We start from the raw sequence: 15000 nt of genomic DNA, 5'->3' as shown, positions 1-15000 counted from the left end.
ACATCGGGGCGGTACCGGCCCGCGCGGAGCCCGGTGAGACATATTTGATTGATTATTGTCTATTAATCGCCGTGTTTTAGCTACAAGCTAAACAGCTAGCTTGATGTTTTTAAAAGTTTGATAGAGTTACTGCGAGCATGCGCAGTGTGTGACATCACTGGCTCCTGTGGTGCGCAGGTGAATGGAACTTTAGTCGTGAGCTTGTTGTCGGAGGTGAACGCAGGTGAATTTATTTCACTTTGACCTGAGCACTGAACGTTTCCTGTAATGTGACGTCATTCAAACAGCCGCCGTCTTCACGGAGTCTGCGCGTCAAAGTCCGCTCTGACTGTTACTGACAGCTCTGTGCCCCTGAGGCCGCTTTAAGGGTTCCTGCACACATGTTTCCAGGGGACCGCAAAAACTGGAGGGCCTGCCTCTGACGTCACTGAAGTCTGAGCTTGTCTTATCACATCCTGGTCACAGGAGCTGTTAACCTGTTTGTGTAGCTGAGCCAGGACCGCGACTTTCAGACTCTGGAAACATTTCTGCTACTTGCAGCAGGGCATTCTGGGAAACTTCCGCCACATTGGAGCTGTGTGAGTATTGTCTCTGTGTTTGAGAGTCCTCTGCAGCGCCCTCTGTCTGTGAGGATGTTGCAGCGGGTGGCAGTGGTCGGCGCCGGGGCAGCTGGACTCTGCGCAGCCAGACACATCCTGTCCAGACCGAGCAGCTTTGCCCCTCCGGTGGTGTTCGAGCTCACCGGCAACATCGGCGGCACCTGGTGTTACGACGAACACGTCGGTACGTACGACAACGGGCGGCCGGTCCACAGCAGCATGTACAGAGACCTCAGGTATGACATCACTGTGCACAGGGAAGGTTGTGTCTCTCTGTGGTTGTGTTCTGTCTCTGTGGTTGTGTCTCTGTGTGGTTGTGTGTCCCTCTCTGTAGTTGTGTGTCTCTGTGTTGTGTCCCTCTCTGTGGTTGTGTCCCTCTCTGTGGTTGTTGTCCCTCTCTGTGGTTGTTGTCCCTCTCTGTCTTGTGTCCCTCTCTGCGGTTGTATGTCCCTCTCTGTGTTGTGTCCCTCTCTGTGGTTGTGTCCCTCTCTGTAGTTGTGTCCCTCTCTGTGGTTGTGTCCCTCTCTGTAGTTGTGGTTGTGTCCCTCTCTGTGGTTGTGTGTCCCTCTCTGTCTTGTGTCCCTCTCTGCGGTTGTATGTCCCTCTCTGTGGTTGTGTGTCCCTCTCTGTGGTTGTGTGTCCCTCTCTGTGTTGTGTCCCTCTCTGTGGTTGTGCCCCTCTCTGTGGTTGTGTGTCCCCTCTCTGCGGTTGTTGTCCCTCTCTGTGGCGTTGTGTCCCTCTCTGTGGTGTTGTGTCCCTCTCTGTGTTGTGTCCCTCTCTGTGTGGTGTCCCTCTCTGTGTTGTGTCCCTCTCTGTGGTTGTGCCCCTCTCTGTGGTTGTGTGTCCCTCTCTGCGGTTGTTGTCCCTCTCTGTGGCATTGTGTCCCTCTCTGTGGTGTTGTGTCCCTCTCTGTGTTGTGTCCCTCTCTGTGTGGTGTCCCTCTCTTTGGTTGTGTCCCTCTCTGTGTTTGTGTCCCTCTCTGTGGTTGTGTCCCTCTCTGTGTTTGTGTCCCTCTCTGTGGTTTTGTGTCCCTCTCTGTGGTTGTGTCCCTCTCTTTGGTTGTGTCCCTCTCTGTGTTTGTGTCCCTCTCTGTGGTTTTGTGTCCCTCTCTGTGGTTGTTGTGCCTCCCTGTGTTGTGTCCCTCTCTGTGGTTGTTGTCCCTCTCTGTGTTGTGTCCCTCTCTGTGGTTGTATGTCCCTCCCTGTGTTGTGTCCCTCTCTGTGGTTGTTGTCCCTCTCTGTGTTGTGTCCCTCTCTGTGGTTGTTGTCCCTCTCTGTGTTGTGTCCCTCTCTGTGGTTGTTGTGCCTCCCTGTGTTGTGTCCCTCTCTGTGGTTGTTGTCCCTCTCTGTGTTGTGTCCCTCTCTGTGGTTGTTGTCCCTCTCTGTGTTGTGTCCCTCTCTGTGGTTGTGTGTCCCTCTCTGTGGTTGTGTGTCCCTCTCTGTGGTGTGTCCCTCTCTGTGGTGTGTCCCTCTCTGTGGTTGTGTGTCCCTCTCTGTGGTTGTGTGTCCCTCTCTGCGGTTGTGTCCCTCTCTGCGGTTGTGTCCCTCTCTGCGGTTGTATGTCCCTCTCTGTGTTGTGTCCCTCTCTGTGGTTGTGTCCCTCTCTGTAGTTGTGTCCCTCTCTGTGGTTGTGTCCCTCTCTGTAGTTGTGGTTGTGTCCCTCTCTGTGTTGTGTGTCCCTCTCTGTCTTGTGTCCCTCTCTGCGGTTGTATGTCCTCTCTGTGGTTGTGTGTCCCTCTCTGTGGTTGTGTGTCCCTCTCTGTGTTGTGTCCCTCTCTGTGGTTGTGCCCTCTCTGTGGTTGTGTGTCCCTCTCTGCGGTTGTTGTCCCTCTCTGTGGCGTTGTGTCCCTCTCTGTGGTGTTGTGTCCCTCTCTGTGTTGTGTCCCTCTCTGTGTGGTGTCCCTCTCTTTGGTTGTGTCCCTCTCTGTGTTTGTGTCCCTCTCTGTGGTTTTGTGTCCCTCTCTGTGGTTGTGTCCCTCTCTGTGTTTGTGTCCCTCTCTGTGGTTTTGTGTCCCTCTCTGTGGTTGTGTCCCTCTCTTTGGTTGTGTCCCTCTCTGTGTTTGTGTCCCTCTCTGTGGTTTGTGTCCCTCTCTGTGGTTGTTGTGCCTCCCTGTGTTGTGTCCCTCTCTGTGGTTGTTGTCCCTCTCTGTGGTTGTGTCCCTCTCTGTGTTTGTGTCCCTCTCTGTGTTTGTGTCCCTCTCTGTGGTTGTTGTCCCTCTCTGTGTTGTGTCCCTCTCTGTGGTTGTTGTGCCCTCTCTGTGTTGTGTCCCTCTCTGTGGTTGTTGTGCCTCCCTCTGTGTTGTGTCCTCTCTGTGGTTGTTGTCCCTCTCTGTGTTGTGTCCCTCTCTGTGGTTGTTGTCCCTCTCTGTGTTGTGTCCCTCTCTGTGGTTGTTGTGCCTCCCTGTGTTGTGTCCCTCTCTGTGGTTGTTGTCCCTCTCTGTGTTGTGTCCCTCTCTGTGGTTGTTGTCCCTCTCTGTGTTGTGTCCCTCTCTGTGGTTGTTGTCCCTCTCTGTGTTTGTCCCTCTCTGTGGTTGTGTGTCCCTCTCTGTGGTGTGTCCCTCTCTGTGGTGTGTCCCTCTCTGTGGTTGTGTGTCCCTCTCTGTGGTGTGTGTCCCTCTCTGCGGTTGTGTCCCTCTCTGTGGTTGTTGTCCCTCTCTGTGTTGTGTCCCTCTCTGTGGTTGTGTGTCCCTCTCTGTGGTTGTGTGTCCCTCTCTGTGGTGTGTCCCTCTCTGTGGTGTGTCCCTCTCTGTGGTTGTGTGTCCCTCTCTGTGGTTGTGTGTCCCTCTCTGCGGTTGTGTCCCTCTCTGCGGTTGTGTCCCTCTCTGCGGTTGCTCTGAGACTCTGGTGTCCTGACAGGACCAACCTTCCAAAGGAGGTGATGATGTTCCCGGACTTCCCCTTTGAGCCTGAGCTGAGCAGCTTCCTGTCTCACCGGGCCGTCCTGCAGTACCTGCACAGATACTGTCAGAGCTACGACATCGGGCCTCACATCCGTGTGAGTCCTCTGTGGACGAGTGATCAGCGCAGCTGAGCTGCAGTTGTAATCCTCTCTGTGACTTCCTGTTCCTCAGTTCAATACTGCAGTGGAACGTGTGAGGGTTGTCATGACAACGGGGGAGAAACCGAGGTGGGAAGTGACATCATCAGACCCGTCAGGCGGCGTGCAGACAGAGACCTTTGATTCTGTGTTCGTCTGCTCAGGGTGAGCAGCTAAACTTAATAACAGCATGTTCGAGTCGTTGCTTCCTGCTGCCACTGGGTGTCGCCAAAGCCCTGACTGAGTCTGTTCTGTGTCCTCAGTCACTACTCCGACCCTCACATCCCGGACATACCAGGAATACGCAGCTTTAAAGGTCCAGCACCCACAGGGTTAACTCAGCCCAGCACGTTCCACACATCAGGCAGAGTGCTAAGCTAGCTGACAGCAGGCTAACGCTTGTGTTGACAGGAAAGGTGCTGCACAGCCACTCCTACAGGCACGCCGAGCCGTACGCCGGCCAGGCCGTGGTTGTCCTGGGAGCCAAAGCTTCCGGCCTGGACATCTCCATGGAGCTGGCCCGAGCCGGCGCTCAGGTACCAAAACACCGTGTGTGTGTGACACTGGTCTGTCCATCCACATGTCCATCCACATGCTCATCAACATGTCCATCAACATGTCCATTAACATGTCTATCAACATGTCCATCAACATGCTCATCAACATGTCCATTAACATGTCCATCAACATGTCCATTAACATGTCAACATGTCCATCAACATGTCCATTAACATGTCAACATGTCCATCCACATGCTCATCCACATGTCAACATGTCCATCCACATGTCAACATGTCCATCCACATGCTCATCCACATGTCAACATGTCCATCCACATGTCAACATGTCCATCCACATGCTCATCCACATGTCAACATGTCCATCAACATGTCAACATGTCCATCAACATGTCAACATGTCCATCCACATGTCCATCAACATGTCCACCCACATGTCCATTAACATGTCTATCAACATGTCCATTAACATGTCTATCAACATGTCCATCCACATGCTCATCCACATGTCCAACCACATGCTCATCCACATGCTCATCCACATGTCCATCCACATGTCCATTAACATGTCTATTCACATGTCCATCAACATGCTCATCAACATGTCCATCAACATGTCAACATGTCCATCAACATGTCCATCAACATGTCAACATGTCCATCAACATGTCCAACATGTCAACCAACATGTCAACATGTCCATCAACATGCTCATTAACATCTAAACGTGAGCTTCTTGGTCTTTTTGTTTTATTCATGAACCTTTTATGTGTGACTGTCTAACTCATCGTAAACAGTAAGAGATTAGTGTCACATATTGATGATGTCATCAGTCCCTCTCTCTCTCCAGGTGACCCTGAGTCACGCCCTGCCTCGTCTCACCTTCCCTCTCCCGGCTGGGATCCAGCAGGCCAGCTCGGTGGTGGCGGTGGAGGAGGACGGCGGTGTTCGTTTCCAGGTGACTGCTCTTACATCACAGAGCTGTTGACTCATTTCAGCATGTCGTCGCTGCTCTTTGACCTCCTGACTGACGCCATGTTCAAATGTCTCCTGTGATTGGCTGGTCGCTGTCAGGACGGCTCGGTGGCCTCGGCTGATGTGCTGATGTTTTGCACTGGATACAACTTCAAGTATCCGTTCCTGGACGCGGCTGAGCTCGGCCTGGTGATCCAGGACCAGGTGGTGTCCCCTCTGTACCGCTTCATGATGCCCCCCGCCTTCCCCTCACTCTTCTTCATCGGAATCTGTAAGATCATCTGCCCCTTCCCCAACTTCAACTGCCAGGTGAGCCTCCGGGCGTGCAGCAGGTGTGGGCTCAGCAGGAGGCCCCGAGGCTCTGACAGCTGGTCTGTTCCTGCAGGTGCAGTTCGCTCTGGCCGTGCTGGATGGCTCCGTCACGTTGCCGCCTCAGGCTCAGATGGAGGAGGAGGTCCTGCGGGATCTGCAGGAGAAGGTGGAGCGTGGGGTGAAGCAGCACCACCTGCTGAAGATGGATCAGGACCAGTGGGAGTACTGTGAGGTGCTGGCTCGCTCCGCCGGTTTCCCCCCGCTGCCTCCGGTGGTGCGCAGCCTGTATGAGGAGGTGTGGAGGCAGCGGCAGGTCCACCCGGAGAACTACCGCCGACTCAACTACAGACTGATCAGCAGCACCCGCTGGGAGCTGATCAACGGGAGCGCTGACGGCTGAACGCCAGGACCAGCTGACGATGAAGAGTCTGAGTGTCCGTGATGGGCTGACGGACCGGTCTAAATCGCTGTGATCTCTGTCCTCAGAGGATGAACCTTGATTTTAGTGTTGATTTTTCTGTGAATGTTTCCTGCACCAGCAGACCTGCTGCTCACAGGCCGGACGCCGCCTGCAGCCATTTAAGTGTTTGATACCTCTAATTATTAAATGTTAGCATGCTAACGTGCTAATGTGAGATGGTGGGTGTAACTCTTCAGAGGACGCTGATCAATCATTCCCTGTGTTAACCATGAACAAGGCGGCACGGAGCTGAGGAGGTCCTTTAATCCAGACACACACACGTGACAGCACCAACTCACAACAACAACAGGAAGCACATGTTCACACAGCGTGGCTGCCCTCACGTCTCCAATGATCACAAATGACAGACAGACAGAAGACGATCAATCATTTCACATGGTCACTGGAAAATCAATGAGTTCAGTCTGACCTGCTTTATGTCAGAAAATCAACAGATTCATTGATTATAAAGTATTGATTGGTTCCTGCGGTGGGACCACAGACAGGAAGTGTTAACATCAGAGCTAAACAATAAGACTGCCCACCGCTTATTGATTATTGATCAATCAATTTTCCTGTAATTTGACTTATTGAGGGGAATTGGAATAAAGTCTGATCTGTGAAAACACGCAGCGTCACTTCCTGTTTAGCTGCTGGGCTGCGGCCGTGTCTCCGGGTCACCTGTGTACAGAGGACTTCCTGTCAGCGTCACCACAGTTACAGAGTCCTGTTTGCAATGCATCCTGGGAGAGGTTGGGTCCAACGGGGAACCTTTGAGCCCCTACCGAGTCCTAGAAGATGACCCTTGAAGACTTGGACTCGTTCTCCATGTGCACCTCCCTCTCCACCTTCTCCGCCACATCCTGCTCATCCTCTCCCAGTCCTTCTTTTTTCAGGATCTTCAGCGGCCACCAGAGGGAGCCGCTGCGGCGGTCCCTGCGGACAGAGTTTTCTCCCGAGCAGCAGCAGGGTGCGCCTTTATCCCCGGTCAGGAAGTACAGGAGGGCGTTGAGCCACGCATTGCAGGAGGCCAGGGGTCTGGTGACCTTGTAGCAGATGGAGACGGTCTTCATGACGTTGCAGCCACCGAGCTGCCCCCGCCGCAGGAGCAGGAAGAGCGTCCGCGTCACGTGGAAGGGCAGGAAGCAGAGAGCGAAGAGCAGCGTGATGGTTAGGATGGTTTTAATGGACTTCCGCCGGCGCCGGATGTAGTGTGAGTACTGTGAGCCGGAGATGGAGACTGACGTCCTCTCCCGTTCTCGTGTACCTTCGCTCACCCCGTCCCCCACCGGACCGTCCTCCCCGCCCTCTATTGAACTTGGAGGGGAGCGCAAGGTCTGAAATATGGTCCGCACCACCTGAGAGTAGCAGCAGGCGATGATGACGAAGGGCACGAAGAAGCCCAGCAGGTGGAGCACGATGCCATATGGGACGTAATCCGCAAACTCCTTATCGATGGCGTCGTCCCAGCAGTTCATGTAGACCTCCACGTCTCCCTGCTCCACAGTCCTGTTCCCCCCGTCCCTGTCCCCGCCTCCTCGCCTCACATATCCTGTCTGGGCGAACCTGAAGATGGGACAAGTGAGGATGAACACCACCACCCACACCAGGGCACAGGTCCCCTTCACCACCCGCTTACTCTCCAGAGCGATGGTGCTCATCGGGTGGCAGATCCCGAGGTACCTGTGGACAGACAGAGCTGTGGTGAACCTCCTGCTCGTTTAATCACATCTGAGTCTGCCGGCCTCTGATCCAAGCACCCACAGTTCACTGATTGGCTCAAAGGTCGGCAGAGACAGAGTTCCTGTCAGCGAATCAAAGTTCAGGGACCATCAAACATTAACCAGGAAGCTACAGCAGCAGAGTGCTGGTGGTTTACAGAGCTGCACCGCCACACCTGGGGGGGCGTGGCTCCAGCCGTCCTACCTGTGCACAGAGATGCAGGTGAGGAAGAAGATGGAGCAGTAGAGGTTGAAGTAGAACAGGAAGCGCACCAGGCGGCACATGAAGTCCCCGAACACCCAGTGGTCCCTCAGCACGTAGCTCGCCACCAGAAAGGGCAGCGACAGGCCGTACATCAGGTCCGTGGTGGCCAGGTTGACCATGTAGATCAGGGAGGTGTTCCAGCGCCGCCCGCTGCCGCCTCCACCGCCTCCACCGCCTCCATGGTGGCGGCAGGAGCGCAGGAGCACCACAGAGTTCAGGGTGAGGCTGAAGAGGAAGGTCAGCGAGTAGCAGACGGGCAGAAAGACGTACTTGTAGGACTCGTCAATGCTGCAGGATGCTGGAGGGAGGGGCGAGGTGGGCCAGGGGCCCGAGCTGTTGGGGTGCTTACTCGCCACCGCTGCCGCCACCAGGCCGATGTGGGGGGTGGGGCTCATGATGGACCTCTATTTCTGGCAGAGTTCCCCTGGTGTCATCGCTCCTTCGCTGGAATCCTGACTTCTCACCGTGTCCACCTGCATGTCAGTCCGTCTGCCTCCCGGTCTGTCCGTCTGCCTCCCGGTCTGTCCGTCTGCCTCCCGGTCCGTCCGTCTGTCTGCCTCCCGTCTTCCGTCTGTCTGCCTCCCGGTCTGTCCGTCTGTCCGCCTGCCTCCCGGTCTACCTTCTGTCCATCGGGCGATCCATGTCTGACAGAAAGAAAAACACCGTGTCATCGCTTTGGAAAAGCTGGTTCAGAATGTACCAGAATGTGCCGGCGTTCTGCTGAGGAGGACTATGTCGCGCACAATTAGCCCGTCGATCATTAACCAGGCCGTGTGGCGTTCGAGTGCGGCTGCTCTGAGCAGCTTTGGAGCCACGCTCGGGATGAGCTCTCTGGTTTTAACGGGTTTGTGTCTGATGTTTTTGGGATGCTCCTGAAGGCATCATGTTGTTCTAGGTTTGGTACATGAGGGTTTAAGGGTCAAAGGTCACTGTGACCTGAGGCTTCTCTGCTCATTGGTCCCTGCAGCATGAAGTCCTGCTCCACACACACACATCCTGTCTGCAGTCAGAGCAGAATAACTCTGAGTGTTGGTCATGTGACTGCTGTTGGTGATGCACAGGTCCAGTCAGTTCATTTCAAAGGTCAGAGGTCAGAGTGACCTGCTTGTTACAGACGGATCAGACGAGCTCGTCTTCAGTATTATTATAAAATCAATAATAATGATAATGCTCAGGTCCTACCTTCAGCCGCGTCCTCTGGCGTCCGTCTCGGCGGCGGGCTGTGCTGTGTCGGAGGGTCTCTCGGGGCTTCTCCTCTGACCTTCAGCTTCTCTGTAAATAATTGATCAGCGTTCATTCAGCCAGAACTGCAGGAATGAAACCCAATACAGGGACTGCAGAGGCGGAGGAGGCGCTCAGGGCGTCGCTCGGGGCACCGCTCCGAGTCGCACACGCCGCCGAGGTTTGAACAAAGGGGACCGAACGAGAGGCGTCTTCCACGGATCAGTCCCTGAAGCCATCACTACGTTTGATCACTTTCAGGCTTGTTTAGTGTAAACGGGCAGAAAGCTGCTCAAACTGACCCGCTGACACCAGCGTCCCTTCAAAAGGCAGAAAACACAGGGAGCTGTGGACACGCTGCGTCCTCCTCCACCTGACAGGCAGAGACAGAGAGAGACAGAGACAACAGAGCAGCAGCCTGACGGGAGTCTCACTCACCTTCCCTGCAGCAGCTCAACCTGCTCGCTCTCCTGGAGCTGGAGCTGGCTCTCCTGGAGCTCCTCTCAGGCTTTAATCAGAAAGCAGGGTGAAGACGTCAGCTCCTCCTCTTCCTCCTCCTCCCTGCTTCATCATCATCAGCTCTGAGGGGGGGGGGGGGATGCAGACACATCTGCTGTGTGAGGTCATGTGACCAGCGTCACAACATCAGCTGCCGTTACAGTGCTGCTGGTAAAGATGCTGTTTGCTAATTAGAAGCTAACATGCTAATAGCTTTAGCTTTGTCGTGATTAAATCAGAGTGAACGCCAACACTTTCAAATGTTTAGAACTTTTTATTTACACTGTAGCATCGCTCAGTGAACAGTTAGCTTTGTTAGCTGCTGCTCAGCCCTGAGCTCATCACACCCTGCAGGGCCCAGCTCAGACTGACCTACATATATCAATATATATATGTATATATGTTTCCTGTGTGTGAGACGTTCAGCCTCTGTCACGGCCAGCTGGGGGCGCTGCAGCCTTAATCTGTTGACATGAAACATCACGTTTCAATGACGTCACAGGAAGTGGATTATTCCCTCATGTCTAAAGTAAACCGTGATCAACAATCACTGAGATGGACCTGAAGAATGTACCGCGTTTCAAGAGGAGTGACCCAAAACACACAAACAGACACAGACACACACACAGACACACACACAGACACACACACACACACACACACACACAGACACACACACACACACACACAAACACACACACACACCAAAACACACACACACACACACACCAAACACACACACAGACCACACACACACACACACACACACACACACTGTCCTCTCTGTCTGTCTCTTTGCGCCTGCTGTCCCTGTCTGTCTCTCTGTGTCTGCTGTCTCTGTCCGTTTCTCTGCACCTGTCTGTGTCTCTCCTCCCACTGTCCCCGTCTGTCTGTCTCCTCCTGTCTCCCTCTCTGTTCCTGCTCCTGTCCTGCTCTCTGTCTGTCTCTTTCCTCTGACTGTCCCCTGCTCTCTGTCCGTTCTCCTGTTCTCCAGGTGGTGTCCCCCTCTGGATGTATTTGTTGTAGGCGGCGTCCTCCTTCTCCTCTTTAACTCTGATAGCTGCAGGAGGAGGGGAGGAAGGCTGGCTTCTCCTCTCCCTCTCCTTCTTCTTCTCCTTCTTCTCTTTCTTCTTTTTCTTCTTCTCCTTCTTGTCTGTGGGACACAGAGGACACGTGGTTAAGAGACCTTCTGGTCCTGCATCATGTGGGCAAGAGGAAGTGACCTCACCTTTCTTGGGCTTCTTCATAGGTACGACGAGCTGCTCGTCTTCATCTGAGGAGGAGGAGGAGGACTCGGGGACTTTGGGAGCACAGCCTTCATCTCTGAGACGCTTTGTTATGTCGTCGATGCTCTCCGTGTCTTTGGGAGGACGGTAGTCTTTAACGTGGTCCACGCGGATGGTCCGACCTTTGATCTGAAACACAGGAACGGCATCAGCTGTACCACACTGTCTGTGTGTCTGCCACCTGCTGGTGTGGAGAGGTGTTTCATGCAGTGGTGGTGCGTTCAGGGGCCTCTGTATGTGTGTCACCTTGATGCCATTGAAGTTGTCCACAGCCAGGATGGTGCTCCTCTGGTCCTCGTAGCAGATGAAGCAGAACCCTTTGGACTTCCCCGTCTTCTTGTCACGCACCAGGTTGATGTTGACGATTTCACCGTACCTGCAGGTGTGCGAGAGGAAGAGGAAGATGAAGATGAAGCCGGCTGTCAGAGCGAGGCGGACACATCGCGGCAGAGCGGGCACATACTGGGAGAAGACGCAGATGAGGTCGCCCTCCGTCAGCTCGTATGGAAACCCTCCTGCAGGACACACAGGAAGTTAAAGGTCAGGGAGCAGAGAGCGGCGGCGCAGACCGACCGGCTGACTCACCCACAAAGACCCAGGCGCTGTCCCTGTACTCTGTGTGCCAGGACACCGACTCGCTGACCCCGAGGTCGGCCTCGCGCTCGTTCAGCTCGTTGATCAGCTTCACCTTGGTCAGTGGACTGTGGACAGAGGACAGAGGACATGTGACCTGAAGACACACTGACATTCATCTCATTGGCTGTGGAGCACAAACACAACAAACAAGCCTCAGCTCGGAGAATCCTTCACACGACGACCCACATGTCACATCAAGATCAAATACAACACATTCACCAAGGCCCCTCTGTGCCGAAGGCTGCTGCGAACAAGTCTTCAGCGCTGATTCGGAGCGGGACAGGCTGCAGTCCGCACAGCTCAGGCCACTGAGGAGGCTTCTGAAGGCTGAGCATTTCACTAATGAGCTGCGTTTCAGTGTTTCACCGAATCCACCAGCAGCGTGTAATAGTACAGATCACAGTGACGTCACACGGCGGAAACATTAAACAGCGAAGATTCTGAACACAAGCTGGCTGTTAGCATGTTAGCACAGCACACACCAACACACTCTGGCTGTTAGCATGTTAGCACAGCACACAAACACCAACACAAGCTGGCCGTTAGCATGTTAGCACAGCACACACCAAAACACTCTGGCTGTTAGCATGTTAGCACACAAACACCAACACACTCTGGCTATTAGCATGTTAGCACACAAACACCAACACACTCTGGCTATTAGCATGTTAGCACACAAACACCAACACACTCTGGCTATTAGCATGTTAGCACAGCACACACCAACACACTCTGGTTTGTAGATTGGATGAAGGGCCGCTGGCTAACGCTGAGCATTTACTAGCATGTTAGCACAGTAAACACACAGCGAACACAAAGGGTTTGAAATGAGAAGGTTTACTCACTTCATCGTGAACACACAGCGAACACAAACACACAGCGAACACAAACACACGGTGGAAACCAGCTTCAGACCGGAACTACTTCCGCCTGAGTTCCCGCCTCTGCTGCCGCCTGCTGGGTGGATGTTTTCACCAATCGACACGTTTGAGTCACTCAACACCAAAATATATTTTCTGTGTATAAATCCATAATTGTCCGTTCGGCTGTGTGTTTATTTATCATATGACGCGTTTAAAACGTGTTAACCCACGGAGAGGCGCCTGCTGTTGGTTAACCTGCTGTACCTCCTGTACCTCCGGTACAGCAGGCGGCGCTGTGGAGCTGCAGGCTCACCGATAACCCGGCTTCTAAACATCCGCCTGTCGGTAGTCGGCTAGTTTAGCATGTAGATTTTAATCAGCTAAACTTTAATGAATTCGTTTAATGCGCGTGTGTGTCTGGCTCCTGTCAGCGTTTAAACACGGTGCGTTAGCTTCTATCAGTTAGCCGGGTTTGCTATGCTACCGTTAGCTGACGTCGTGGCTCCGTAATATAAACAGCGGGTTCCAGCTTGTTCCAGCCTCCTCTGCGGGTGAGTCCACCACAGTCCGTTTTATTAGAACCACACAGAGGGTTCCTCAGAGTCCTGCTCCGCTGATCCACTGAAGCCGGTGTCAGGCTGGATGTTGGTGGTCCAGGTCTTAGATGATCATGAGACAGACTTCTCTGAATCAGATTCGAGAGCTTGATGTACATATTTAAACAAAGTGTGGGTGTTAACCCTTCTCTCAGCAGCATGATCTCTCAGGTCTTCGTCTTGTCCTCGAAGGGAGACCACCTCATCTACAAAGACTGTATCCTTCCGCCTGCACACACCATCACTGACTCCGCCTGAAGCTTTGCTCACCTTGACCTACGCGTCAGTTCGTGGGGAAGCAGGAAGTGATGTCGTCAGTCTCTTCTACGAGAAGGTCACAGCGCTGACTGGAGACCAGCCTCCGGTCGTCATGGTAACACTGATCTGATGTGAGCTGACGTTGTCCTCTGAGGGACATCAGTTAAACCCGGGCTCCGTGTTTTATTCCTGCAGAAGCACAAAGATCTTCACTTCATCCACGTCCGGCAGGGAGGACTCTACTGGGTCGCCACGACAACAGCGGACTCATCGCCTTTCACCATCATCGAGTTCCTCAACCGGTGAGCTCTGTTGGTCTGAACAGTTCCTTTGGGCCCCGCTCAGTGTGTCTACAGAGCGCCCCCTGTGGGACTGAAGGTTCACAGTCGGTTCCTTCAGGACTCTCCATCCTCTGCTTCCTCTTCCTCACACCAGCTAACTCCATGTCCTCTCTCAGCACGTCCACGTGTCTCCTCTTTGACCTTCCTCCTGACCTCCTGCCTGCAGCTCCAGCATCCTTCTACCACCGTAACCTCTGTCCCTCCTCTGCACATGTCCATCTGTCCTCTCTTTGTCCCCTAACAGCCCACCTGAGCTGTCCCTGTGATGAGCTCGTTCCTGTCTGTCCTCGCTGATCTTCATCCTCGTCTTCCTCCAGCCCTTCTCCTCCCTGCTGTCTGTCCTTTTCTTCTGATTCTTGCTGACACTGTCCAACAGCACACACACAGACACATTTCTCCACCCACTCCAACCCGCCTGCACTCGTCTCTCCACCTCTTTTCCACACTCCACACTGAACCGTCGACCCCATGTACTTAACCTGCTGCACCTTCTTGACCCCACCCCTGTAGCCTCCCTGTTCCACCGCCCTCCCTTTCACACACATGCATTCTGTCTTCATTCCTCTTCTTTCCAGACAAACCTCCACCTCTCCAGGTGTTCCTCCACCTGCTCCCTGCTCTCAGTACAGATCACAGGGACTTTAAAAACAGCCTGAGCTGCCTGCTCTGTGTTTCAGACTCACCGCTCTGGTCAAAGATTACTGTGGCAGCCTGTGTGAGAAGTCGGTGCAGATGAACTTCGCCCTCATCTACGAGCTGCTGGACGAGGTGGTGGTGAGCATCTCTGTTCTTACCCAGCGGTGGGACTTTAACCGGTGGACGATCAGACTCAGACCTGTGTGTGTTTGTCAGGACTACGGTTACATCCAGACAACGTCCTCTGATGTCCTGAAAAACTTCATCCAGACTGAAGCCGTGTCCTCCCGACCGTTCAGCCTGTTCGACCTCAGCAACGTGGGACTGGTACACACACACACACACAGACACACACACAGACACACACACACACACACAGACACACACACAGACACACACACAGACACACACAGACACACACAGACACACACACAGACACACAGACACACACAGACACACACACACACAGACACACACACAGACACACAGACACACACAGACACACACACACACACACACACACACACACACACACACACACACACACAGACACACACAGAGACACACACACACAGACACACAGACACAGAGACACACACACACACAGACACACACACAGACACACAGACACACACAGAGACACACAGACACACACACAGACACACACACACCTCCTTTCAGTGTGAATGCAGTTTATCTGAGTGCTGTCTCTTTTCTGCAGTTTGGAGCAGAGACACAGCAGAGTAAAGTGGCTCCGAGCTCTGCGGCCACCCGACCCA

At 53.7% G+C, this 15000-nt stretch overlaps 4 protein-coding genes across 9 annotated transcripts in view; 2 read left to right on the top strand and 2 right to left on the bottom strand.

The window, feature by feature from the left end:
- The window catches only part of LOC114445842 (flavin-containing monooxygenase FMO GS-OX-like 4), a 6598-nt gene extending 70 nt beyond the window's left edge, over positions 1–6528 (top strand). The window contains exons 1-9 of one of the 3 annotated variants that reach the window (XM_028421100.1): positions 1–33; positions 466–835; positions 3455–3593; positions 3670–3800; positions 3899–3951; positions 4047–4171; positions 5004–5111; positions 5228–5437; positions 5514–6528. The exon at positions 1–33 is cut by the window's left edge and continues 70 nt beyond it. In XM_028421100.1, coding sequence (XP_028276901.1) covers positions 633–835; positions 3455–3593; positions 3670–3800; positions 3899–3951; positions 4047–4171; positions 5004–5111; positions 5228–5437; positions 5514–5840 — 1296 coding nt within the window. In that variant the 5' untranslated portion in view covers positions 1–33; positions 466–632 and the 3' untranslated portion in view covers positions 5841–6528. Of the gene's footprint in view, positions 34–287; positions 836–3454; positions 3594–3669; positions 3801–3898; positions 3952–4046; positions 4172–5003; positions 5112–5227; positions 5438–5513 lie in introns of all 3 variants that reach the window. The other 2 variants (XM_028421101.1, XM_028421099.1) reach the window with 2 other exon arrangements.
- A 58-nt stretch (positions 6529–6586) lies between these two features.
- Positions 6587–9750, bottom strand: LOC114445840 (P2Y purinoceptor 3-like). 2 transcript variants are annotated; one of them, XM_028421094.1, is made up of 4 exons: positions 9546–9750; positions 9069–9158; positions 7827–8530; positions 6587–7583 (listed from the first exon to the last, which is right to left on the bottom strand). In XM_028421094.1, exons 3-4 carry the CDS (start codon positions 8279–8281, stop codon positions 6692–6694), a joined length of 1347 nt encoding a protein of 448 aa, XP_028276895.1. In that variant the 5' UTR covers positions 8282–8530; positions 9069–9158; positions 9546–9750; the 3' UTR covers positions 6587–6691. The 2 variants fall into 2 exon arrangements, with proteins under 2 accessions (XP_028276895.1, XP_028276894.1); XM_028421093.1 differs by lacking the exon at positions 9546–9750 and having other exon boundaries at positions 9069–9474.
- Positions 9751–10456: 706 nt separating this feature from the next.
- rbmx2 (RNA binding motif protein X-linked 2) lies at positions 10457–12517 on the bottom strand (the record flags this gene model as incomplete). Its single annotated transcript, XM_028421102.1, has 6 exons — positions 12373–12517; positions 11477–11592; positions 11355–11406; positions 11138–11267; positions 10834–11020; positions 10457–10758 (listed from the first exon to the last, which is right to left on the bottom strand). Coding segments are annotated over exons 1-6 (792 nt in total), but the record flags the coding sequence as incomplete, so codon positions are not given.
- A 167-nt stretch (positions 12518–12684) lies between these two features.
- Positions 12685–15000, top strand: part of ap4m1 (adaptor related protein complex 4 subunit mu 1) — an 11492-nt gene continuing 9176 nt past the window's right edge. Inside the window, exons 1-7 of one of the 3 annotated variants that reach the window (XM_028421098.1) lie at positions 12685–12941; positions 13158–13203; positions 13274–13359; positions 13440–13546; positions 14263–14359; positions 14438–14548; positions 14943–15000. The exon at positions 14943–15000 is cut by the window's right edge and continues 20 nt beyond it. In XM_028421098.1, the coding sequence (XP_028276899.1) occupies positions 13357–13359; positions 13440–13546; positions 14263–14359; positions 14438–14548; positions 14943–15000 (376 nt within the window). In that variant the 5' untranslated portion in view covers positions 12685–12941; positions 13158–13203; positions 13274–13356. Of the gene's footprint in view, positions 12942–13141; positions 13204–13273; positions 13360–13439; positions 13547–14262; positions 14360–14437; positions 14549–14942 lie in introns of all 3 variants that reach the window. The other 2 variants (XM_028421095.1, XM_028421097.1) reach the window with 2 other exon arrangements.

Source organism: Parambassis ranga, chromosome 14 (genome assembly GCF_900634625.1).
Source record: "Parambassis ranga chromosome 14, fParRan2.1, whole genome shotgun sequence".
Taxonomy (NCBI): domain Eukaryota; kingdom Metazoa; phylum Chordata; class Actinopteri; family Ambassidae; genus Parambassis; species Parambassis ranga.
This window is presented reverse-complemented; position numbering and strand designations above follow the sequence as displayed.

What these genes read in the sequence shown, in the direction of transcription:
- LOC114445840 (XM_028421094.1), bottom strand. Translation starts at nt 8,281, where the DNA reads ATGAGCCCCACCCCCCACATCGGCCTGGTGGCGGCAGCGGTGGCGAGT. An exon ending in ACCTGCATCTCTGTGCACAG is followed by an intron (nt 7,584 to 7,826) that starts GTAGGACGGCTG and finishes GTCTGTCCACAG; the next exon opens with GTACCTCGGGATCTGCCACC.